Here is a 27,020-nt window from a genome sequence, read left to right as displayed (position 1 = left end):
GCCATGTTATCAGCTGACCCCTAGATGGCGCTCCTCATCCAGCAAGGCAGAAACCCGTTATCGCTGCTTTGCAGCTATATTTTCGTTTCATATTTCGTTTTGCATTTCGTAATTTCGTTTCACACTTCGTAATTTCGTAAAGAACCCCTAATATGGAACATATTTTCTAAAACATTTGAATATTGAAATAAAATGTTTACAAATTTTCATATTGACCGCGTATAGCCACCGATAAAATTCACGCCAGCCCTACACTGATCGTAGACAGCTTCGTAATTCCGACAGCATCCCTATGTCAGGGTCTTACTTTTATATCAGACTTCCGCATTGTGTATACATCCGTCATTTTGACTCGAATAATCCGATTTACTTATCAATTCTATTTATGCCTATCGCTTCCGATATAATCATGTATCCATTACTATAACAATACATCTTCTCATGATATTCAATGCAATATAATATTTCGACGTTTAAAAAGGGCTCATTATATAATCACAGGAAGGAATTCTTCATCTTTGTCAATATAATATTTTGCCAAATAGCTTGTCTCTGTACACATAGACCTGTGACGTTTTGCACATCGATTTACTGTTGTGATTTGTAAAATGACGCTGAATGGTAAACACTGTTTAGGTTTCATAATGGTGACGATTTATAAGGCGTCGAAAAACCTCCCGCCCTCATCATCTTAGAAAATATGAAAATATGAGTTTATTTCCACTTTTTATTCTAAAAAAGCTCAAAACAAAAAAATTCACCCGCCCTCATCATGTCTAGAAATGAGGTTTGGATGAGAAACAAGGTATCATTTTTGAAGGGACAAAACATCAAATTTTTGAGTCAACTCAACATAAAATGCTCGTCTAAACACCTTATGTGACGCATCAAATATGATCTCGCATGACCGAATTGCTAGTCGTAGATATACTGTCAAAATTCAAACTTCACATTTGCAAATCACCAGTCAAACACATCGTATTTATCAGTCAAAATACCGTTTTTACCCGTCAAACACATAGTCTTTACCAGTCACACACATCGCATTTATACGCATCAAATCACGTATATGGATGAATATTTGGACCTTACTGAAATTGTTTTACAGTTAAAAGACTTGTTTCTGCTAATTTTGAGAATTGCGAAGAACAATAAAATAGCTCTTGAACAGCGGCTTGGCGAAAATTCGCCGATAGTACTTTATTTTGGTGCCACGGAAATTTCAAAATTTAAGCATAAAGCTGATGTAGTTGCAAGTTTGTATCTAAGATAACGTGAGCATATAACGTGCATAGATACAGAATCCCAGACAGCAATTTGATCACGAATTGTTTTTCAGGAAACTATCGTAAAATGTCATGGTTTGCTGGTAAATTAAATCAGTCGCTTTGTATATTTGACAATGTATAATTTTTTGATTGTTCGAATCTTCCCAGGTCGCTACGTTCAGAATGTCTTCAGCAGTGCTTTCACCTTTAAATGTCATCTCGCTGCTTTTCATTGGATAATTAACAATGTCGTTTTGAAATCCCTTAAAGTGTCCGTCGGCAGTCGCACAGGCAGCAGCGTTTAAAGAAAATTGCACATACGATGCAAAGTTTGTATGTCCGTATCCATCCATGTCACTGTGACGGACTTTAGTCTGGTGAATGAAAGAACTTTTCGGTTTGACAAGAATTTCAACGCGCATGGACTTTCCACCTGCAGTGAATGACGCATATTTGTCGACCCACCATCCAGGTAATGGGACGGGCTTGCGGACTTTCGGGTCAATTAAAACTAACTGACTGACTTCACTGGCAATCTGTTGGCCAGTCTCTGCGTGGGAAAGTGTGTTTATAGTATTATACGATGATTTCCCGACATAACCAAGTTTGACTTCTGACATCAGTGGACCGATTAGTAAATCACGATTGTAAAAGTTTCTTGCTATTTCTGTTCGTTTTCCGACGAAGAATACCATTTTTCCTTGCATAACCTTGTTCCAGTCAAGGAAGTCACCACTATAGAGTGCGCGCAGGCGATTGGCTGTCATCAGCCGTTCTAAACTCCACTCAGGAATAAACTCTGAAAAGTTTCAAGACAAAAGATAATGAACTCATTATGATATTGGATAAATTACATCTTGACCTGAAATGAATAAAACAATGGAACGCCACCTTAGCAAAAAATAATGGTTTTCTCATGGCTTTTTAGCGTGTATTCCCACTAGTACAACCAATTCGCAATCTTACAAAGTTAGTCTTAAATTCTATAACTAAGATCACTAACACCAAATCAAGCAAGCAAGTTTTGCAGGTATACTGCGATCGTTTAAAGGATATTGGGTAACTAATTCTAAGGCAAATATTCTGTTATATCAATAAATCAATTCAATAAATGTAATCAATGCTTACTTGACCGATCAATATCGTAAGGATTAAATCCAGGACTTTTTATTTTAGCCAGCGGTTTTCCATCCGTGTCCGTCGTTAGTTCACAGGGATATATTGAATCCATTTTTCCAAACCTCTGAACAGTGGAAATCGATCTACAACAGTAGAGAGTGCATTGAGTTTAATTAAAGTTAATCAAACAGAATCCATTGTACATCTAAACATGGACGTATAAACTAGTTTATACGTCCCATGGTCTAAAGGATCTTACAAAAGTGCTTTACATATAACATCACTGCTGGGACCATTGAAAACACATCCTTCCCGGCAGGGATTCGAACCTTATGGCATCGAGATTGCCACGGTACGAAACCCTGCCACACTAGACCGAGTACGCAGCTACACGCGCAGCTTAGATGATTTCATAATCAGCCAATCAGATATACTGTTTAATTTAGCCCAGGTTTTCCCGTTTATATAGTTCTTCCTTGAAATTTACCTCAGCGATTAATACAATGAGCAATCTGATTGAAGTCGCAAGTTCTCGCGCGGCAAAGCTGCCCATGTACGCATTGTACCTTATCACTATTATCTGATCCATGTGATATGATGACCGTCCGGCTATTTTTGCCCTTGGGCCTTTTGCATGTCTTTATGTAAGTACTTTAACCTTTGTCTAGCTCGGGATTTTGGAAATTTCCTCGTTGTTCTCAAGGTGACTTATACCCTAATGGACTTTGTCCTGTGAGCTCGGCTTTACGCCCCTGGTTATAATCTGTGCCAAATGATGCAACTTTCTACGTTTATTTCTATTATTTACATAATTTGTTTTAGACCGGGGTGGATTTTTACCCCAGAGTGAACTTGTATTGCCGTAGCCTACCATCAATGTAATAGGGTATATGTCTTTTCATACCAGAGGTCGAAAGGGCGAGCTCATAAAAAATAAAAATAAATTCTCACACGCTCAAATTTATTTTCATTTTTCACTCACTCAACCTTTCAACCTCTGATATGAAAATACATATACCCTATTACTCTAATAATTCCATATATAAAATATTCATATATAAATAGTAATGAAATCAATTTTAATAAAAAATTTGGAAAAAGGATGTCATGATATAGATTTCGAATAAAAAAATATGTAAAATAAATGGTAGAATATTTGTTGATTCTAGAAAACTATTAAATCATAAATCACATAATTTACTAGTACAATTAGATAGAGAATTTAGAAATTGTGCTGATTTAAAATTAGTAAATATAAGTTTATGTAATTCTTTTTATAATATATCAAATAAAAGTCTTGATTATTTAACTTTTATAATTTATGCTAGACATTTGAATAAATGGTATCATCTATTTTTAAAATCTGGATTAAATAATTTAGAATCATTAGCGCAGTAAAATTAATAAAAGAGCTCATTTAAAAATGGGAGTGTCTGCTGGATTTGGAACTTAATTTTTAATAAAGGACCAATGGCCAAGAAACTCACCGACATGATAATCTGAGAAGTAAAAGAAAGAAACCGAAATATGCTTTCAAAGAAGTGGCTGCTGACCTGGTCCCAATAAGTAATTGGTCAGGAAGATCTCATCGAGAGATTAAGTCTGGCATAATCTTACCAGTCAATCCTGTGAGAACATTGAACTTTGCATTTGAAATTGGGGTGGAGGGGGGCTTAAAATCAAAGCTCAGTTGACAAAGAACTGTGAGATGGAGAGGTCAACACTTCATATCAAATAAAATGTTTTATTTTTTGCAAAATAACAAGCTAATTTTTTTACAATAACTTGAATCTTGAATACCGGTAGTTCAGATGTTCCGTCGTACATGTGTCTAGGTTATGGTTTCCCGTGAACGTCGTAATCTTTGTTATAAGTTTAATGACTGCTACTCACCAGATCATTACCTAAACAAGAGGCCCTGAAGGTAAAAAAGAGAAAATATATGTTTTACTGATGCTTCTGTATTCCATTGCCCTAGCAAACTCATTAATGACCAAATATTGCGAGTTGCTAAATTATGCTAAATATTAAGTTCGTTCGTATCATCTCGAAATTTCAGCTCGGCCACCCTCGAGAAATGTTTTAAACGCCTGTGCAATGTTCTATCAAAATCATTGAAGAAACTGTTTTCATGCACAAACACGCATTGTAGCGACAGATAAGAAGACAAAGCAATTCAAACCCACCGTTCATATCGCTAAATCAGGTCTTTTATTATGTTGTTATAACTTTATTCGGAAATAATTCAGTAATCGCACAATCGCTATTAAAATAGCTTCAGGGACAGCCGAAAATGTGGAGAGTTCTCAATTGGCAAGCTGGTGCTGCCAGCATTAATCGGTATTGCGCAATCGCAAGGCCAGTAAATCCATTGAGTAAAAAGTGGAGGGGTGGAAGATTATTTTTTTCTCCTAATAACCTATAGTAGCAAACGATATAGCTGAAAGAAGTTAGTATTCCGATTCAGCAGGTATTTTTTTTACAAACGAGGTCCAGTCATGAAAAAAATGAAGGTCTTTTTATAGGATATACATTGTGAATTGTTAATTCATCAGGAGAAACTGAAGACTTACCTCCCTCCCTCGTACATGTACCATACCCGACGACTGGTGGAAGTTAATACGCTACGGTTTCTTCGAGTATCTTGACGTCGACGGTACTCTTATTTCAAGAGTCAGTGACCAAAGTATAAAAATGTAACGTGCTTTTCCGCCATTCGTTTTCTTAACAGTAATCGTCAATACACAACTTGATATTTTACAAAATACTACACATTCTACACAGTGTTAAGCGCATGCGCATCTGCTTATGATTATTCATGACTTAGGTCATTCCAGGTCATGTCAAACTATATTATAGCTAAGGAAATTTTCTAATTATCTAAAATTTTACAGCTTAGATCAATCACATCGCAACGAAATTCGCACAATAGCGAGTGTTATGCTATTTGAATCATCTGCAACAAGAAATACGACCGGGTCTATCACCGTTTCAAAATGTGGCTTGTTAACATCACTTTATAGCAATATTGGCACAAGACCAACTAGAACGTTGGCATAAGAAGCGAAACATGGGTTCGCTAAAAAGTGATATCAATAATAAAGTAAGAATGAAGTTAGCTTATGATGAACAACATCAATTTGTGGTTAAAAAACCTTTAGCTAAACTGTTAGGAATTAATCCAGATAAAGCTTATTGAAATATTGATACTTATACAAATTTAATGTCTTTTACACACTTTTATATTTATTGCAATTTAATAGCTCCTACAAAATCATTTGAAGCAACTAAAGATACAATCTGTAATTCTAGTTTATGGAATTCTAGTTTATGGAATATTTTACCATTGAAAAATGTTAAACAATTTGGAACACAAATAAATTATAATTAAGCTGAATGTGATTTTAAGCTGAATGTGATTTTATAAAGAGGTCCACCAGTTCCACGCTGATAAATCATTGCCATCAGCTTTCGACAAAGAGAACCCAATAAGAATAGATTCCTGGTGGAGTGATGTGTCGGATACTGGAAAATATCCGAAACTATGCAAAATGATATTCGCAATGATGACCCCTTTCAGTGCCACTGTAGTCGAGAGTTCATTTAGTATAATGGGTAACGTATTGAACTCCAAGACTAACAAGATGGCCGCAAAAACGTTTTCTGCGCTTCAAGCTGTGAAATACTTGTTACGAGGTCAAAAGGCGACGCAAAACTTCAGAAGAGAAGACATCCTACATGATCCTATTAACCTTATGCTCATCGAAAAGCTTGGCTCGTCATCAAAACGTTATGATGAGGAGCGGTTGAAAGCCCAAGAGGCCCAAATCTTCTATGACGATGTTGATTGGGAGGACCACAGACTTTAAGGTCTATTAGTCTAGTACGATTTTATTCCTGAAAATGAATTTATTTTCTGCCGAACGATTTAGCCTAGGCTATTTGTACTGTTAAACCTCATTAATGCGATTCTGTTAAAAAGACGAAACTAGTTTATTCTGATATTTTCCATCATGTCCCAGCCAAGATATTTATATCAATCTAGATTTGGATACAAAAACCCATTTTTACGCATGAACTGTTAGGCCCCACTGAATAATGAAAACAAAAACAGAACGATTTTTCTGGATGCAATTGCAAGACCCTCTGATCTTAGAGCTCCAAGCTCTGATGCATGTACGCATGCAAAACGTCGCAGAGAGCGATGCCGGCGTTGGTGTCACTGAGGCCGGCTGATGATTGTTTGTTTGTCTTTTTGTTTGATTGGCTTTACGTACGTCGTTTGGATCTTGGTTTCCCAAGACTATATTCCTATTGGATTGTTCATTTAACCTCACGACGGTACGGCCTTTGAAGTGTTGCCCGCACACTGCTGGCAGCTAGCAGGACTCGAACCCACTTGTCACTCAGCATTGATCGTGGATTCAACAGCATCACGCCTTATCTCACTGAGCTACCGAGGCCGCTCGATTCAATTCCAAAAAACTACAGCAGCGGCAAATAACCATCGCAATATTGTAATTTACGACAAACAATGCGTCAATTCAATCACTGTTGTTTAACGCATGGAAAAGATAATAAAAGGTATTTTTCCCGGCGCGCATTACAAAGCGAATCCCTGCCGAGTGCGTTAGAGGGTGCTACGGCCTTATGAGTGCGCAGCAAGCGGTTAGGGCGTCCTAAAGTGAAAACTTATATTAGAATATAGCCGAATCGAATTTTACAATGTCAGTCAACTGATTGATGATACAACATGGTTGTTCTCGGCGTACTTAACAATGATATTTTCCTCCAATAAACAACTCTGGTAAAATTGAATAAAATGATCTATCTTTATTGGTGATATCGTATCATGGTGGTAGCCTACCGTTTACCGTTTGATGTTTCGTGTCATCATGAAATGGTTTTAACTTTAGTAAAGGCGTTCCCGCACGATCACATGCGGGTTTCAGTTACGAGTAGGCTGCCGTTCCACTGCTCTAGAAATACGTATTCTGACGCTGAGAATTAATCTCAAATAATCCCATGGATACTGATAGTTGGAGTAACAGTTATATCCAAACATTGTGATATTTATAAACCGGAGGTACATAATTTTATGTTTTTCTATTCAGAAGAGGCTGTTCCCCATTCTTTACTGCCAATGTCAATGCGGACATATCGCTACGCGATTGTTTAACCCACTCTCATCTACCAGATAATGAACGAGAAAAATGCGATCGAATAACTTTTTGGACCATTTAATCAGAAATCTGGCGACGCTATGTTGTGAAGAATAATTGAAACATTTTTTTTTGTCATTTTCAGCTGTTTCTAATGTTTTACGCGAACGGATTGACAATTTGAAGTTACTATGAAAATGAGAAGAGTTGGCGCTATTTTTTCGTACTACTATTTTCGCTCCATTTTACTTGCATTGGCATGACGTCAACCAATGCTAAAAATTAAATAATGATTCTAAAATAAAAGATTACAATACATCAGAAAATATAAAAAACCGATAATATTCAACATGAAATAATTAAAAGTAATAATGATAATAAATCATATGAAAATACTAAATTAGCTATAACTTGTGTAGGTATTATAATAGGAGGAATATTATATTTTTAATTCTAATTTTTATATTATATAAATGGATGCAGAAGATTATGAATTACAAGATTTTAATGAAACTGGTATAACTGATGAACAACAACCTGATTTTGATGAAACAAATTTTGATAATGATAATGAAATAGCATATAATTCTAATTAAGTTGATGATGATGGTGAATTATATGGTAAAATAATAAAATATTCAACAGCTCCTGAAAGGGGTGTAATTAAAACTAAAAACAGAAAGAAAAGATTTAATGAATAGATTAGTGAAATCAACATAATTTCCTAAAATATCAAAAGGATTATGTTTCATGAAAAGTAGAGTAATAGATACAGTTGTTAACGAAATATTACCAGGAAATATTAAAGGATCAATTGTTACAGAAGATATTGTAATACAAATTTTAAAAGATGACCCACATTTCATGTATAATTTAGAATTTAAAAATGATGCATGGTATTATAATGTTGAATTAAATAACAAAATTGTATCAATACAATTATTTTAAATGGGACAAGAAAATATGTTTAGACCTGGACTGTTAGCAAGATCTACTATTGAACATTCAAAAGATGGCTCAGAAATTCTCAGAATTGTATGGAATGCACTCAAAAGGGTAAATCAAGAAGAACCAATTGAGAATATTGATATTCACAAATATTCACCATTTAAAAATCCAAATTTAAATCCTTTTGATGTTGATACAGAAATGGAAGAGTATGGAGATCAATTAGATAAATTAAGAACTTCAACACCAGAAACATCGAGAAGAGACACTCAACCAATTAAAAATGAATCAAGTCAATTACAAGTTGTATTAAAAATTTGATAGACTAAATAATTCAGAAGAACATATAAATAGTACTTTTGATACATCTGGTACTGAACCGGAACAAATCAAATGCAACCTTTATTTCAAAAAGGATTTCTTGATTTAACTGATGAAGATTTCAAACATTTCCTGAACAAGCACGTAGAGAAATTAAAGGTGTACAAAAATCAGCTGATAAAATTGCGCACGATAAAATGATTAGACATTATAAAATAAGCACTTTAGAAAATGAATATACTAAATCAAGAAAATAATTAGAACAATTAAAGTCTGAGGCAAAAATAATAACGTTTAGAAAAAGAAATTAATGATTTAAAATATAACATAGAATTACAGAAATATCAATATCAATAGATTAAAAGTTATTATTAAAGATTTAATAATAAAACCAAATTCTAAAATATCATTGAAAGATATAATAAAGTCATTATTTAAGTTAGAAGGTATCACAATTCTTTCAATTCTAACAGCTGTAACTATGATATTTACAACAATAGGTTTAGCTATTTCAAATTCATTAAAATCTACACCAAGTCCTAATAAACCGGATAAACCACCAAATGATAATAATTCTATACAAGATAAAGATAAAGATGGTTTAAAAAATTTAGAAAAATATCTATGGGAATTATCTATAAAATCTGCTGCAGCATTACCCGGAATTATTGCATCAATCGTTAGTTTTATATTGAAATCTGCTGGAAATATTATTAGTTTTGCTGCTGAATATATATCATTTTTTTTTTAATTACAGTTGTAAGTGCAATAATTTTTGGATTAGTAAACATGATAAAAAATAAATGATTAATTTTTTTCTTAAACAAATGAGTGGGAGTTATATAAATCCTTCTAAGAATTCTAGAATATCTAATGCAATTAAAGCAGAGAGATCTCATCGTATAATTACCCATAATCCTTCTTATATTAATCCTGAAGAAACTTTATATGTTAGAATTCCTCGATTAACATAAAATACTTTTTATGTTCCAAATATTATTTATTTATCAGCTGATATTTAAGTAACTGGTAATAATAATAATTATGTCGTAGATAATGTTGGAAGATATCTAATCAAAATATTAAATATAAAGATTGGACCAGAAACCGTTTTTTCCTTAGATGATCAAAATTTATTTACGCATTATAAAGATTTATGGTTAACAAAAGAAAATAGAAATAATATGATATTTCAAGGCATTCAATCAGAAAACCAAAATAAATTAAGATCTGAAGCACATAACGCAGTAGTAACTAATGACGTAGATAATTTAATAAAAACGATTTATGGAAGCAAATATAAAAATTCCATTAGACTTAATAATGCACCTTTATATAAATATGCTATACAAGAAGATATTATATTCGAAATAACATTTGCTCCTGTTAATGAAATTGTATTGTCTAGTGTTACTACTGGTATGGATTATAAATTATCAAATATATGTTTAGAATATGACACAGTAACTGATGAAAATATTGCTAACACAATTCAGACTAAATACAATCAAGGATTTTCATTATAATATGATTATATTGATAAATTTAAAACTGTAACTATTAATGCAAATGATGAATTAATTAATGAGAATATTAACTCCCCAAGGAGATCTATCAAAGGTATATTAATATTTTTTACCATTGCAACATATTCTAATGGTGCAATAAAAGTTGATAATTATTATAATCTTGATATATCAAAAGTAGAAATAACAATTGAAGGTATAGCAAATAAAATATTTTGTCAAGGAATGAGAATGATAGATCAATGGGTAGAAATTTAAAAAATTTTTATGATTGAAAAAAATAAACTGAAGATTGTAATATTAATCAAATTGATTATTATACTGGTAATAAATTTGCATTATACAACTGAAGATAACTTATTACATGGTACTGGGAAAAAGCAGCAGAACACTAAAAATGGAATACATTTATTCATGAAAAAGAAACTAGGGGTCCAGAGACACCATGTCCACTTGGGAAGTGGTTTCAAATGCTCAACAATCTAACAATTTCAATATTCAACGCCCCCTGGTGACCATATACAAAAAACCAATGACCTTAAAACTCGCCACAATCATAGAACATGTCATATGCTACCATTTTGTAATTGATTGTGAAAATATGCCTCGTTTCCAATTTATTATGGAAATACTAGGTAATTCTACAATTCAACGCCCCCTGGTGACCATATTCAAAACCCAATGACCCTGAAACTCGCCACAATCATAGAACATGTCATGAACTACAACTTTGCAATTGATCATGTTAACAAAATATGCTTAGGCACCAATATGATAAGGAAATACTAAGTTATTCTAATATTCAATGCCCCCTGGTGACCATATAGAATAACTAATGTCCTTAAAACAGACCACAATCATAGGCGATGTCATGAGTTACAACTTTGCAATTGATTGTGGTAACAAAATATGCATTGGTACAAATATAATATAGAAATACTAAGATACTATATTATTCAACGCCCCCTGGTGGCCATATACAAACACTAATGACCTTGAAACTCACCACAGTCATAGAACACCTTATAAGCTACAACTTTCTAATTCATTGCGGTAACAAAATATGCTTAGGTATCAATATAATGTCGAAAAACTTTTTCCCACCCGTGAATGAGTACCGATAACACCAAGATGGCCGCCAATAGCATCATAATTGGCGGATCAAAAATACCTACCTCAGGTATAAAACATCCCTTTCCAAAGAATACCCATCAGCAATTGCAGTGAACAATGGCAAACCAGTAGGAAGCTACAGGACTCAGAATTCGGGCCAAAATTGACATTTTTGGGCACTAAAAAGGTCATAGGACAGTCATCTTGAGTCTGATCGACCCAATTTTTGTTATGCTTATGGGCCCTTGGGGGATTCAAATATATACGAAAGATCAAGCTAATTTATCAAAGCGTCTTCAAAAATTCCCTCAAAAAGTTCAAAAACGTATAAAAAGTGCTGATTTTGGCAAACAACAATGGCTGCCAGTCGGCCATCTTAATTCTGACAGGGCCAGTTTTTGGGCTGAAGATGTGTCTAGGGTAGATACATGTGTAACCCAAATATCAAGACATTACATTGAAGCGTCTTCAAAACTTCCCAAAATAACTGGATTCCGTCTACGGACGGACGGACGCACGAACGGACGGACGACGGACGACGGATGAAAAATGAACGCAATAGCCCGCTGGGACTTAAGTCCCAAGTGGGCTAAAAAGGAGGCAACAATTATAAAATGCATTTTTATATCATATCTGACGCGGGATTAAATATAACAAATTCACAATTACACTGTGTTATGTATTAAAATTTTAATCTTTAATAAAAAATTTTATAATAAATGGAATGTGGAATATATGAAATACAAACTCCAAGTGAAATGATATCAGATATATATTATATAATACCTTATGAATATAGTAAGTATTTTGGAGAATTTTATCAATTCAAGTATAGAATAAGTAAAATAGAAAAGAATATTGAAACTAAAATAGAGGATAATATTGAATCTAAAATAGAAGATAATATTGAATCTAAAATAGAAGACAATATTCTACCCTTCACTTCTGCATCTAATAATGATATCCCTTCTACATATGATATTGAATCAAAAAAAGATTATTATAATCCAAAATATTGTGATACATGTAAGAAATATATTTTATATAAAAATTGGGCATCAAATAAGAAATCAAAGAAATATGTAGAAAAAGAAAAGATTAATTATCATAATATTATTGAAACTAATGATAATAATATATAGATTATCATATAAATTATGGTCTCTTTTCTCTCATTCGAATGCGTTACGGTAAATAAGACTTTTTGGCAATCTTCCAGTGCAAAATGGATATAAAAATGATGGTTCATTCATGCGCTGCAGTTTCACTGGTTGTGTTAAGACCAAAATGGGCTATTGGTATGTGTCCAAACATTAAGAGAAATAACCCCAAAAAATCTACCCCACACAAAAATAAAAAGACATTGGGCTAAAATTTCATACCTTATGCTTGAAAGTTGCAAAATATTTCGTTTTGCAATAAATTTCAATAACATTTCATTTGCTGGTTGGTGCCGCAGGGCTCGTATCAGAGTTGTAGGTACTGTAAAAATGATAATCAGTTAATCCAGTGTCTATAATAGGCCTATACATAGCCTAATAAGTACTGGCAGACAAAAAATAGACTAATAGGCTTCTTTCCACTTATATCTACTTATTTTCGTGTGACATTGGTTTTTGGGGATTTTTGCTTTATGTTTGAACTTTATGAAATTAAGAAACTGCAGTCTAAATAAACCACATTGTATTGTAGGATTGACAAAAAGCCTTCATTTTCTCATTTTGAAATGAGAAAGGAGATCAGCCATTTTTGAAATTCCACCAACGAACCTATGTGAACTACGAATTTTGATAGATTTGAAAATAATTTTAAATGGTAGGCATGGAAATATATATTGTTAAAATTGATTTATTACATAAAATGGAGTCTATTTCCATTGCTTTAATTTATTACAAAATGGATATAGAAACGATGGTTTATTTAGACTGCAGTTTCACTGGTCATCATATCAAGGCAAAATTGAGGTTTGTGGTCAAAGTTTAGGTGAAATATCCCAAACAAGCAGCCTATCGGCTGATACAGCTCCGCTGGTTTTTGATAAGATTTTGCAAGGACCGCCTACACAGCACTCTCAAAAGTTCAAATCCACAGCTCTATAACTTTTTAGCCCTTGGCCCATAGTATCTACACACCAAGCTTCGTCAATATCAGATAATGATTAAAGGACTGGTAGCAATTGAAAGATCTTTACAAGTGTGACCTGTACAGCGCCCCCTAGATATCAGATTTGCAAAATGGCTCAGTAACATTTAGCCCATGGCCAAAAATATTGACACACCATATTTCGTAAGATTGGATAATAATTGTAGGACAAGTAGCGATTTATAGATTTTACAAGCGCCACCCATACAGCGCCCTCTAGAGATTAAATTTGGAAAACCGCTCCATAAGTTTCTAGCCCTTGGCCCATAGTATATACATACCAAGTTTCGTCAACACCAGACTATATTTGTAGGATGGATAGTGATTTAACAAGTGTGACCTGTACAGCGCCCCCTTAAGGTCAAATTGGAGATGGCTCTAGGCCTATAACATTTTGTCCCCTGGCCTGTAGTATCCATAAACCAAGTTTCATCAAGATCGGATTATAGCCTAATTGTAGGACAAGTAGATTAAAGATTTAACAAGCGCCACCCTTACAGCGCCCCCAGAGATCAACTTGGGAAAATGGCTCCATAACTTTTTCAGACTATAATTGTAGGACAAGTAGCAAGTAGGACAAGCTGTACAGCGCCCCCTAGAGATCAAATTGGGACAAGGAGCCTATCGGCTTATATAGCTCTGCTGTGTGATTTGAAGAAATAGAAGCTGCATACATAGGGGTGCCCCCTTTTGGCCAAATCCAAAAAATATTTTGTAGGTATTGGTCCATAGAACATTCATACCAAATTTGGACTTGATCTGATTAAAACTGTAGGATTAGTAGCAATTTGAAGAAATAGAAATTCCACCCCAAGAGGCGCCCCTAGGGGGAAGAATCCAAAAAATGGCTCTGTAACTTTATGGCCTCTCCATATAACATTCATACCAAATTTGGAATTGATCTGATTAAAACTCAGGGATGAGAACCAGGGTTTATGAAAAAAGCGGGACTTTTGATGAAATTTCTGATAATTACTGAAATTGCAGCTAAACTGCAACATAGGCACGAAGCTGAAGGTGGGTGTTCCCAGCATGATTTCCAAAACAGTCTTGGTTCCATTCTAGATGGCAGCACGAACTGATTATTTTTTCACAGTAGTTTATATTGGCAATACCAGATTGCAACACATAACGAACATCTTTTTTGGGCTGAGCACCGTCAAGCATGCTAAAAATACTCAGTTTTGTGAGCAGAAACATAATGCCAGAGACAGCAGACCTTCCAACCCCCTACCCCATTTCTCAATGGATCTGGACAATTTGGAAAGCTTGTATTTTAAAATTTCTCATCACAAAAAAAAGCGGGAAATTGCAGAAAGCGGGAAATGCTCATCCCTGAAAACTGTAGGACTAGTAGCCTTTTTCCAACAAAACCACTATGTGAAGAAATAGAAACTCCACCCCTCAGGAGCGCCCCTGGGTGACGAATCCAAAAAATGGCTCCGTACCTTTACAGGCCTAGGTCCATAGAACTTTCATACCAAATTTGGAATTGATCTGATTAAAACTGTAGGACTAGTAGCGATTTGAAGAAAAAGTTGACGGAGCACGAACGACGAATGAACTAACGAACAAACGGACGAATGACGACGGCTCCCTCGGTCCTTCGGTCACAGCGGAACTAAAAACAGCTCTTTAACATTTTAGTCCTTGGCTTGTAGTATCTGCACGTCAACATCGTACAATATCTGTAGGACAAGTAGCGATTTAAAGATTTTACACGCGCCACCCGGACAGCGCCCCCTAGAGATCAAATTGGGAAAACGGCTCTATAACTTTTTAGCCCTTGGCCCATATTAGCTTCATACCAAGTTAGGTCAAGATTAGGAAAGAACTGTAGCACTAGTAGCAAATTGAAGCAATAGTTGACGGACGGACAGACGATGACGGATAATCACTCTAACCCATCAGCTCCACTGACCTTCGGTCACAGCGGAGCTAAAATACAACAATGTGGCCCCAGTTACGGAGTCCATAAACGGAATGCGATAGCTCCGGTTACGGAGTACGGTTAGCGCATGACCTTGAAAAAATCGAATGACCTTGAAACTCACCACAATCATAGAACATGTCAACAGCTACAATTTTGTAATTGATTGTGGTAACAAAATATGCCTAGTTACCAAAATGATATGGAAATACTAAGTTATTCTACTATTCAACAACCCCTGGTGACGATATGCAAAGCCCAATGACCTTGAAACTCATCATAATTATAAAACATGTCATGAGCTACAACTTTGCTGTTAATCACGGTAACAAAATATGCCTAAGTACCAATATAATAAGGAAAGTTATTCTTCTATTCAACGCCCCTAGTTATTGACCATATAGAATAACTAATGTCCATGAAACTCACCACAATCATAGAACATGTCATGAGCTATGACTTTTCAATTGATTGTGGTAACAAAATGTGCAAAGGAACGAATATAATATAGAATACTAAGTCATTGCATTTTTCAAGCCCCCTGGTGGCCATATGCAAAAACCAATGACCTTGAAACTCACCACGATCTTAGACCATGTCATTAGCTACATCTGGAAGCTGGATGAGTTAATTCATATATATCCTCACCTTACCCTAACCCTATTCCTTCCCGATGCGCGTACATAGATATAGACAAAGTGCAGATTCCCCCGTAACTGGAGCCAGTTTAAAAAAACAAACCTAACCCAATATTTAGCCATTGCCACATTCCCGCAAAAACCGTAATGTTTCCAATGTCTCCGTTTTTAACGCATGCGCATTAGGCTCAGTACATGTTGGAAATGTCCAAGTCGAAAAATCAGTACAGTGCCCAGGTGCTATGACAGTGTTTACATGTTTCAAAACTGGGTCATGTCAGTACGGTTTTCGCTTGAAATGAACCAGCGTGAACTTTGGCCGCAGGATGTGATGTCTAAATAATCTCATGTATCATATGCTTGTGTATCATATGTTAGGCTAAAAAAAATTGATACCTTGTTTCTCCGCTCTGCTGAGCTTAAATGTTGACCCGGCCGGCCGCCTATCTACCCTATACATTACTTTTTTTAAAATCGTGATCAATTTTACCATAACAGACCCAGCCGCTATAGAAATGAACTGTTTATAAATTTTATCATATTTTACAAAAATGACCCGGCCGCTGCGGAGAAATAAGGTATCATTTTTGTTTAGCCTTAATACAATTAAATAAATTGTCCAAATGATTTAACAGTGACATTGGGATCACCATAGAAAGTGCACCAAAGTTCATAATGGTTAGCATTTCGAGATCAGCATTTTCGGGATTCGAACATGATAGCGCCGTATGAAATAAAGCATCCAGCTACACTGGACGCTGTTAGTCAGTAACTTGTCTGTGGTTTAGTTTCACGATCGGATATTTTCACAAACCACAGTCAGGAATAGGAACATCATTCTTGTATGCAATCTTCGTCAGCCAATTTGACTGACGGGTAATTTGCCTGGCATTTTCTGGTCGTTTAAGATATCCGCCTGATTTTTGTTGTAATCGATGCACAACAGATTCGTAGTTTGTCTGATACCTATAATGCCTCACCTGACGATCTTAATCCATGTGCAAATCGGCCGTAAAGTGAGAGTAAATTTCTGTCGAGTCAACAGCTGCCATTTTGAAAATTACTGGAGGGTGCTGGCACCTGTGGACTAAGGCCAGGACAACAGCACAAACTACGAAGCGAAATGACGAAATTGAAAAAATTAAGAAATCAACACTAATTCACATTTTTCTTCATCCAGAATTTATTATTTCATTATTTATCATGGAAAGCACGAAGATTTGAAATACATGTTGGAAAACCATCAAAAACTAGGGGTCCAGGGACACCATGCCCACTTGGGAAGTGGTTCCAAATGCTCAACAATCTAACAATTTCAATATTCAACGCCCCCTGGTGACCACATACAGAATCCAATGACCTTGAAACTCACCACAATCATAGAACATGTCAGCAGCTACGATTTTGTAATTGATTGTGATAACAAAATATGCCTCGTTACCACTTTAATATAGAAATACTAAGTTATTCTACTATTCAACGCCCCCTGGTGACCATATTCAAAACCCAATGACCTTGAAACTCACCACAATCATAGAACATGTCACGAACTATAACTTTGTAATTGATCATGGTAACAAAATATGCCTAGGTACCAATATAATAAGGAAATACTAAGTTATTCTACTATTCAACGCCCCCTGGTGACAATATAGAATAACTAATGGCCTTAAAACTTGCCACAATCATAGATGATGTCATGAGCAACAACTTTGCAATTGATTGTGGTTACAAAATATGCATTGATACGAATATAATATAGAAATACTAAGATATTGCATTATTCAACGCCCCCTGGTGGCCATATACAAAAACCAATGACCTTGAAACTCACCACAATCATAGAACACGTTATGAGCTACAACTTTCTAAATGATTGTGGTAACAAAATACGCTTAGATATCAATATAATGTGGAAAAACTTTTTCCCACTTACGAATGAGTACTGCTTACACCAAGATGGCCGCCAATTGCGTCATAATTGGCTGATGAAAAATACCTGTCTCAGGTATAAAACATCCCTTTCCAAAGAATACCCATCACAAATTGCAATGAGAAATGATAAACCAGTAGGAAGCTACAGGACTCAAAATTTGGGCCAAAATTAACATTTTTGGGCACTAAAAAGGTCATAGGACGGCCATCTTGAGTCCGATCGACCCAATTTTTGTTATGCTGATGAACCCTGGGGGAATTCACATATATCCGAAAGATCAAGGTAATTGATCAAAGCATCTTCAAAATTTCCCTCAAAAAGTTCAAAAATGTGTAAAAAGTGCTGATTTTGGCGAACAACAATGGCTGCCAGTCGGCCATCTTGAATCTGACAGGGCCAGTTTTTGGGCTGAAGATGTGTCTAGGGTAGATACATGTGTAAACCAAATATCAAGACATTACCTTGAAGCGTCTTCAAAACTTCCCAAAACAACTGGATTCCGTCTACGGACGGACGGACGCTACGGACGGACGACGGACGAAAAGTGAACGCAATAGCCCGCTGGGACTAAAGTCCCAAGTGGGCTAATAAAAATTGTCATTTCGTCTTCAAAGTTTTATATAAATCCTTGTAGGTCACCTTGTCTATCATGCCACATGTATGCAATACAGAGAAATGGCGGCCAATGGCGGAATTTGTGGAGAAATTAATTAATTTCTCAAAATAATGTTGATTAATCACTCGAAACATACATAAAATTGGATTATTTCGAAAGGTAACTGTGTTAGTTTGTGAATTAAGCCATTAATTGTGGACTGAAGTGAATAGAAAGTATATCTTTGAAGTGTTACTTTTTTCAACCGTGTTTTGGCCCTTGTCATCCCTAACGTTGGCTACGGATAAGCCCATCCGATTATAAAAAGCTTACCACCAACGAAATAGGCATACAATGCCTCCCATTGGTTGTAACCAATACGATACGATACGAACGATTAGGTAACTAACTAGGACGCTGTCATCAAAGTTCAAAATTGAATTGAAATAAGATCAGTATTTTTTCGGGGCTCGAATCTGGTCGCGCCGCTAAAATAAACTAGTGACACTGGGGTCATCAATGTTCAAATCAAATTGAAATAAGAGAATTATTTATTGTGGGATTCGAATCTAATAGAAACGGAAACATTGGAGTCATCAAAACACATTCATTATGCATACACGGACATGACCCAGTTTTGAAAGTTCTGACATGTGATGTAGTGACGCCCGCGGCTGCGCACTTAACCGATTTCTGAACTTAAAGAATTTCCCCAACACTCGCTAATGGAAATGTGCATGCGTTAAAAACGGAGACTTTGGAAACATTACAGTTTTTGCCGCATTCACGGCATTGGTATTGGCAAAAAATTAGTACCGGTACTATATATATAGTATATATTATAAATATACTAAACGATTAATAGTACCAAGGATACTATGAGTTGGGGACTCCAAGACTTGGGTAGGTATGTTCATGTCCGCACGGGGCGCCACTATCGATTGTGACGACCATTATTGATTAGGAAAAGTGTGATGCGCGTTTTTACTACGCGTTTTGACATCGCGTAGTAAAATCATTCATAAAACCTGTCTATCAATGCAAATGAGCTAAAATCTTTTGGAATCAACCAATAAGATCGATCTTAATCACTTGGGGGTTGGTTTAGTGTATCAATCCGCATTTTAGACGAAGAAAATAGAAATCGAAATATACCCTTTTTCAAGAGCAAAATTTGTCAGCTTAGGACCCGGAATAAGCGACGAATCATCAGGAATCGGAAGGTTTAGGATCTTAAAATTCAAATACTGAAGACCGCATGATTTTATTTCGTGTCGGGGCTGAGCGATCGCTGCCGGAAAATTCAATGTCTAAGTTTTGCGTTGAAGCGAGCGATACAAAATGGCGGCCGGCACTTGTTATTGAATGACGACGCGCAGCGCTGCTCGTGATGAGATCAATATTCAACAATTATTCATCGGTCTAGCGGTGAATTATTGTATTTATTTTCCGATTCATAATTATTCATCACTATATTTCTGAATATTAGGACAGATTTAGCGAAATGATCGGCAAAATTTTTTTTTTGCGCGCGGATCGCCACTACGCTCCCGTCGGTAAAGCGGCTGTTCAAAGAGGGAGGCGTCAAATGGGATGAATTGAGGCTTGTGACGGGCAAAAATAGAGGCGCGTGATTCCCGAGGGGATTTTCCAAAAGCAGCAAAATTGAAATATATATAAAATATTGTTGAAATTTAGCTCAAAACAAAACAAATGGATTATTATTTAGTTATTATTAGTAGTATTATTACTATTGCTTGGTTTATGTTTCCAAACTGATTGATTTTATTATGATATCATGAATATATTTCAAATTTCAGCGTTTTGAGCTAGGCCAAGCCTAATTTTCTGCTTTTCTTAACTAAAATCCATCTAGCAAATAATATATAACATTGGTATATTTAAATCAATTTGCAATAGGAGCCTATGGCTATAGACCTAACTGACAGGCCTTGATAATCATGTTTATTCATTTCAAAAATTATGTAGTGAAAAAAATAATTTCATCTGAAATCATATCAATATTTCTCAATATTTCACATTTTTTCTTGCCGTTACCATGGAAACCTAATAATAATAATCTACATAATAATAGATATTCCTAGATAAACTTAGGGCAAACATTAACTATTGATAACTAGTTATTCTATCCCCTTTCTACATCATAACTTTTGATCTAACATCGATATTTTCATTATTTTACCATTTTTCGGCTGGTTTCCATGGAAACCATAGGCATTTGGAATCAGATAAAAATTTTGGGTCTTTCAACTGTCACCTGAAAGTGCTATGAGAGTATTGCTCTTTAAATTTCTAATGTCTATTTATTAATTGATGAGACCTGTTTTTCTGGGATATTTTGCTTACTTTTTGGGGTACATACCTCATTTATGTCTTAACAGAATGCCAAAAATCGCGGACAACAACTGAATATCCGATATATTTCCAGTTCTGTACCAATTAGATGGATTGGCAAAAAGACTCCTTAAGTCCAGTTGAATGAGAGAGAAAATCCTCCATTTTGTCAAATTTCTTGGATTTGAACATTGTTACCATGCCTACGCCACCCTGATTTAGTTGTTGAGACCCCACAAGAAAAATAACTTCATTTCGTAGGCATGGTGACAATGTAAAAATTCAAGAAATTTCACAAAATGGAGGATTTTCTCTCTCATTCAACTGGACTTAAGGAGTCTTTTTGCCAATCCATCTAATTGGTACAGAACTGGAAATATATCGGATATTCAGTTGTTGTCCGCGACTTTTGGCATTCTGTTAAGACATAAATGAGGTATGTACCCCAAAAAGTAAGCAAAATATCCAAGAAAAACAGGTCTCATCAATTAATAAATAGACATTAGTCTATCTCTTTTAGTTTAAGAGATATTGAAGTTTGTTTACATGAAATATTGCCTTCTTAGATCACAGTTTTTGTGTATTGAAACATGAAGACACTTTTCGCTCAAATTTTCAAACTTCAATTTGCGATATCTCGAAAACTACTGAAGATAATTCAAAAATTTAAAAATATATTGTTATTTGAGCCCTCCCCATTCCAACAAGCTTTCTTTCAGTAAGATTGGAGCTATTTCGTGTGGACAAATTCGAGTTCAGGTGTTAATCTTAAAAATCTCGGGAAACACATTTTCTGGGCTGTATTTTGCATAATTTGGACTCACCTTAGCGTATAATAGGGCGTATATAATAAAAATCTTATTGAATTGAATTGTCAATTTGGAAGCGCGGATAGTTCCGAGAATATTCAGGCAAGGCAACACCGCATCCTCCCGGTAGAGATTTAGACTGGTTGCCGGTCTCTACAGTTCAGATTCAACCCATTGTTAGGTAAGCCAACGCATTTAGCCAGTTCCATTCAACAAAACCAAAAACACAGTAAAATAAAGGAATTACAAACACATTCAGTACAGACGGCTCAGTACGGGTACCGTAAATCAGGGTGACTTGAGACATTTGGTGTCGAAGACTTAAACATGCGCTAAAACCAACACACTGGAAACCACTTATCAACTACAATCTGAGTAATTGGGAAAGTAGGCTTTCATACCAGAGGTCGAAGGTCGACCACTCATCACCACAAGTAATTTTTTTTCCTTATAAATGGGAGATAGAAAAGCATTCTTAGCAACAATAAATAACAGAATTAAACCAACAAAAAAACAATTTGAAATAAAAAAGTTAGTTGATGTTACAAGAAATTGAACATAAGATATTGAAATTAGAAAAGATAAAAACTAAATATGGAGAGAAAGTATCAGCTAATTTAAGCTACTGTAATGTTAGTACATCACGAGAATTTAAAGTGTTTTTACCCGATAAATGGGTTTCATTGAGTACAGAGGAATTGAAAGATTTAGTAGGATTTAAAATAATATATCATGGAAAAAATGAAGACGGTCATCATGATTTAGAAATTGTTGATTAAATAAGAAATAAAAATAATGAATATCTAGAATCCAAAATGACCTTAGTCGTTTTATAAACAACTACAATCATACAGTCAAACATCTGTTACATGTTATTATAAGAGAGTGCTTCATTTGAATATTGATCAATCAAACAGGTGTTGCACAACGTTGTTGTTATATTGGATAGCTAGCAGTTATATAATAAGCACGCAGTACATACAATACACACAGGCCAGTTAGCCGGCATTGAACTACCACGTTTTCATTGGTTGCTGAAAGCGAGGTTTATTTAAATTAGCTCGGCCGTGACGACAGGAGGATAGTCATCATTCTCTCTCGTGATTAAAAGGAATATTTCAATGTTTTTACGGTAAGTTTTAGCAAAACCACCCGGCTTGACTCGCAGAGTTTTTAGGGGATAAGCATCCCGTTATTGAGAAGCGCCACGAGATACCTATCCCCAAGCATTTCTACTTACACCCCTGTGACCCACACCTCACCAATTCTCCTTCAATGGTTGACAGGAAACACATTATATTAAAGACGCCTAATGCATTTCCTATCAACCCCTTACCCCCGAAAGGAGGATCGAAAGTCGAAACTGAAGGAGAACCACGGAGGGTGGACAAAGGTGCATTTTCGAAATGCCCCTGCAAGCCAAGCCCGGCGGCACTCCAGTGGTTGAATGAATTGCGTTATATACTTAGCTAAAACACCTAAGTAAATGTTGCTGGTGTTAAAAAAATATGTGAAATTTGAAATTATAAATTATTCCGAATGAAAAGAATATAAGAATGAAAACTGATAAATAAATTATGGATTTTTAACTTAATTATGATATAATTTTTAATCAAATTAGTAATCAATTACTATGTTAATTGATAAACAAATTCAAATTCAAATTCAAATATTCATTTTAGCATCACACCCAGTGCTGCCATCTTTCAATTTAAGAAAAAACTAATAATAAGAAACGACTGTAATACAATATTCAAGTAAAAACAAAATAAATTAATAAAAATAATGAATATCTAGAATCCGAAATGACTTATGTGGACAATTTAATTGCTCCACATAGATAGACAAAAGTAGTGAGATATTCAATTATTTTTTTTGCTTTTTTTCTAAAATATTAATCCATTTTTTTTATTATCAATTTTGGAATTTCAGAAGTATTTTCATTTTTGATAGCAGTTGTTTCAGAATTATTAATATCATGAATTTTATTTGATTTCTTATACCAATTACACCCAATCAAAATGAATACAATTACAAATCCAACTGTAAAATATAGACATTTATCAAATATTCTATTATCAGAAGGAGTAGAAATAACAATATTTTCACCATTTTTATTAACATTTTTATTACTTATTTTTTCTTTTACAGCTTTTTTATATTCTTGTGATTTAATTCCTAATTGCCGAGACCATTCAATTTGTTTCTGTGTTCTCGGTTTTTTCTTCACAGTTAATTCCTTCACTTCTTTCACCTCGCTCATTTATTATAGAAATATTTTTACTTTCAATATTTGAAAATGTTATAACCCCAGTTGATAATTATGTCATAAATCCACCTAATTGAAACGATAAATATCCAATCCATTTATTTAATTCAGTCATAACTAAATAATCATTTTTTAAATCGGATTATAATCTATTTTCATCTTCAATTGGTAGTATATAATAACATAATTTACTATAACCTTTTACTGCATTTTCTGATATCGCGTCATTAATTCTAGCTGTTCTCGAGGCTTCATAAATCTTAAATAATCTAATAATTTCAACTGATTTCATTATATCTAGTTCATTATAAGTTAAATTTTTATCGACAAAATTTTTACATTTTCCAGATGCTATTAATATTTCTAATTGATGTTTGCAATAAAGATAATATTCATAATTATTATTTGTTGTAACATTATTTAAAGCACCATCATCTGGAATTAATTTGTTTTCTGTTATTCCTAAATTCCTAAATTGGAACATCACCATTTTTAGATTTTATTTTCTTTTCACCTACTATTTATATAACAAAAAAATTAGTTGTGATGTTGCAACTAGAATTCAACTAGAATGTAACTAGAATTCAACTAGATTAACAAGCTAGTTGAAATATTGTTGTTTTTGTTTATTTCGTGTTAAATCTAGTTGATTTTTGTTTCAACTACTAACAACTAGAATTCAACTATAATGTAAATAGAATTAAACTAGATTAACAAGCTAGTTAAAATATTGTTAAATCTATTTGATTTTTGTTACAACTACCAATAACTAGAATTCAACTAGATTAACAAACTAATTGAATTTAAATAAATTCATATTTAAATGGGTGTTGTAATCTAAATAGTAATTTTGATCTTTTAATATTTTTCAACTTATCCATATATTCATTATGTAAATCATGTGGAATAATATCATTTTCCTCAAGTGCATTTTTCATCGATTTTCTATCTTTATTGTAGAATAAAACTAGAAATCTAATGTTTTCTCTAAAGTCTTTAACAATTGAATTATATTTTTGATTTAAAACCCAAGTTGTTATCCCAAAATGTCTCCCGGAGAAAGCTAAATAGCATAACTCACTTTCTCTAACTTTTGAATCATGTAAATTTGCGCAATCATCTATAATGAATAATGTATTTGATCCTTTATAAATATCAATTGCTATTTTAATACAATTATCTAAATTTTCTTTTACTGTTTTAGGATCTAATATAATAAATTTATTATTTCTAGTAATATTTCTATCATAAGTTTGATTAAATTCATACGTTCGGCAAAATAATACTATATTATCAAAATAGTTTTCATAAACACTTTCTAATAAATTTAATATAAAATAAGTTTTTCCACAATTTGTTACGCCAGATATTAACATATTATGAGGCTCAAATATAAATAATTCTTTATTCATTTATATATTTTTAATTTTACTTGATAATATCCATTCATTGAATTTATCTGGCCATCCAACCCATTTTACTAAAGAATATTTTTTTCTTTTAATAGTTTTTGTTTTTAATACTTTTTCAATTTTATATTCTTGTTCTAGATTTTCAGTAGTTAAACTTAATTCTTCTTCGTAAAAGTAACCATCAACTTCTTCACCATCTAAATCTTCTAATTTATAGACATATGGTTTTGTTGTTATTACCTTTTTTATTTTATATATTTCTCTAGTAAAATTTCGATCGTATCCTTTATCAAATATCTTTTTATACTTAGAAATTCTAACATTTTGACCAACTTTAAATTTAGGTTCACCAAAATCATCTACAAGAAATGCTCCATATAAATTATTCCAAACAATTTCAGCATTTTCAGGTTTTCTAGCATCAATAGGTTTCATTCCAATAGAAGAATGATAAGAATTATTATATCCTTCTATCAATTTTGGCAAAACATCAATCCATTTAAAAGTATTATTTGCTGTAAAATATTTCCACATTCTTGTTCTTAATGTTCTATTAAATCGTTCAACAACTGCTGCTTTTTTATCCGATTTTGTTGAAAAATATTTAATATTATGATTGTCTAAGAGTTCATGAACAAGTGAATTATCAAACTCTTTTCCATCATCAAATTGTATTTTTTCTGGTTTTAGTTAATCATCCGAAAGAAATTTTCTTAAAACATTTGATGTTTGTACAGCATCTTTTCTATAAAGTGGGAAACTCCATACATAACGACTAAAAATATCAATTATATTCAATAACCACCAATAATCATCATTATCTTTCTTAACATTTTTCATATCAATTAAATCTCCTTGCCACTGTTGATCTACATAACTTACCATAGTTTTACGAGTTTTATATTTTCTAACAATTTTTTTATGTGTTGTGTATGTTGGTTGTTCTAACATAAATTCATTTATATCTTTATATTTAACTAAATTGTGTGGGATTATCTTATCTAATTTATCTTGTTTTACTTTACGCCATATATTTTTAGTAGAAGAATAAGCAACCGAACTCTCAGGGTTGTAATATAAATTTCTTAAATATTGTTCTTTAGTATTAGGAGTTTTTTTACCTCCCATTTATATATCGTTAATTTTAACTTTATATTTCTAATATTGAATACTATCTAACTGTGAATTTACAATATTTAATTGTGCATCAGATATAATATAAATATGCATTTTAAAATTTTTGTCCCCTCTATTCTTTTTCATGAATAATTGTATTCCATCTTTAGTGTTCTGTAGTTTTTTCCCAGAACCATGTAATGAATTATCCTCTGTTGTTCTAAAATCTAACCATAATGCATATTTATTACCGGTATAATAATCAATTTGATTAATATTACAATTTTCAAATGATTTTACTTTTTCATTCATAAAATGTTTTCTAATTTCTGGCCATTGATCAATCATTCTCATTCCTTGA

At 33.7% G+C, this 27,020-nt stretch overlaps 1 protein-coding gene across 1 annotated transcript; it reads right to left on the bottom strand.

Moving 5' to 3' along the window:
• Positions 1-687: 687 nt before the first annotated feature.
• On the bottom strand, positions 688-21,903 carry LOC141904071 (uncharacterized). Its single transcript, XM_074792520.1, has 3 exons — positions 21,878-21,903; positions 2,397-2,530; positions 688-2,067 (listed from the first exon to the last, which is right to left on the bottom strand). The coding sequence occupies exons 2-3, from the start codon at positions 2,497-2,499 to the stop codon at positions 1,322-1,324; spliced, it is 849 nt and encodes a 282-aa protein (XP_074648621.1). The 5' UTR covers positions 2,500-2,530; positions 21,878-21,903; the 3' UTR covers positions 688-1,321.
• Between the last annotated feature and the right edge of the window lie 5,117 nt (positions 21,904-27,020).

The sequence above is a fragment of the Tubulanus polymorphus genome, chromosome 4 (assembly GCF_964204645.1).
Source record: "Tubulanus polymorphus chromosome 4, tnTubPoly1.2, whole genome shotgun sequence".
NCBI lineage: Eukaryota > Metazoa > Nemertea > Palaeonemertea > Tubulaniformes > Tubulanidae > Tubulanus > Tubulanus polymorphus.
The sequence above is the reverse complement of the archived record's forward strand: the minus strand, read 5'-3'. Positions and strand labels throughout refer to the sequence as shown.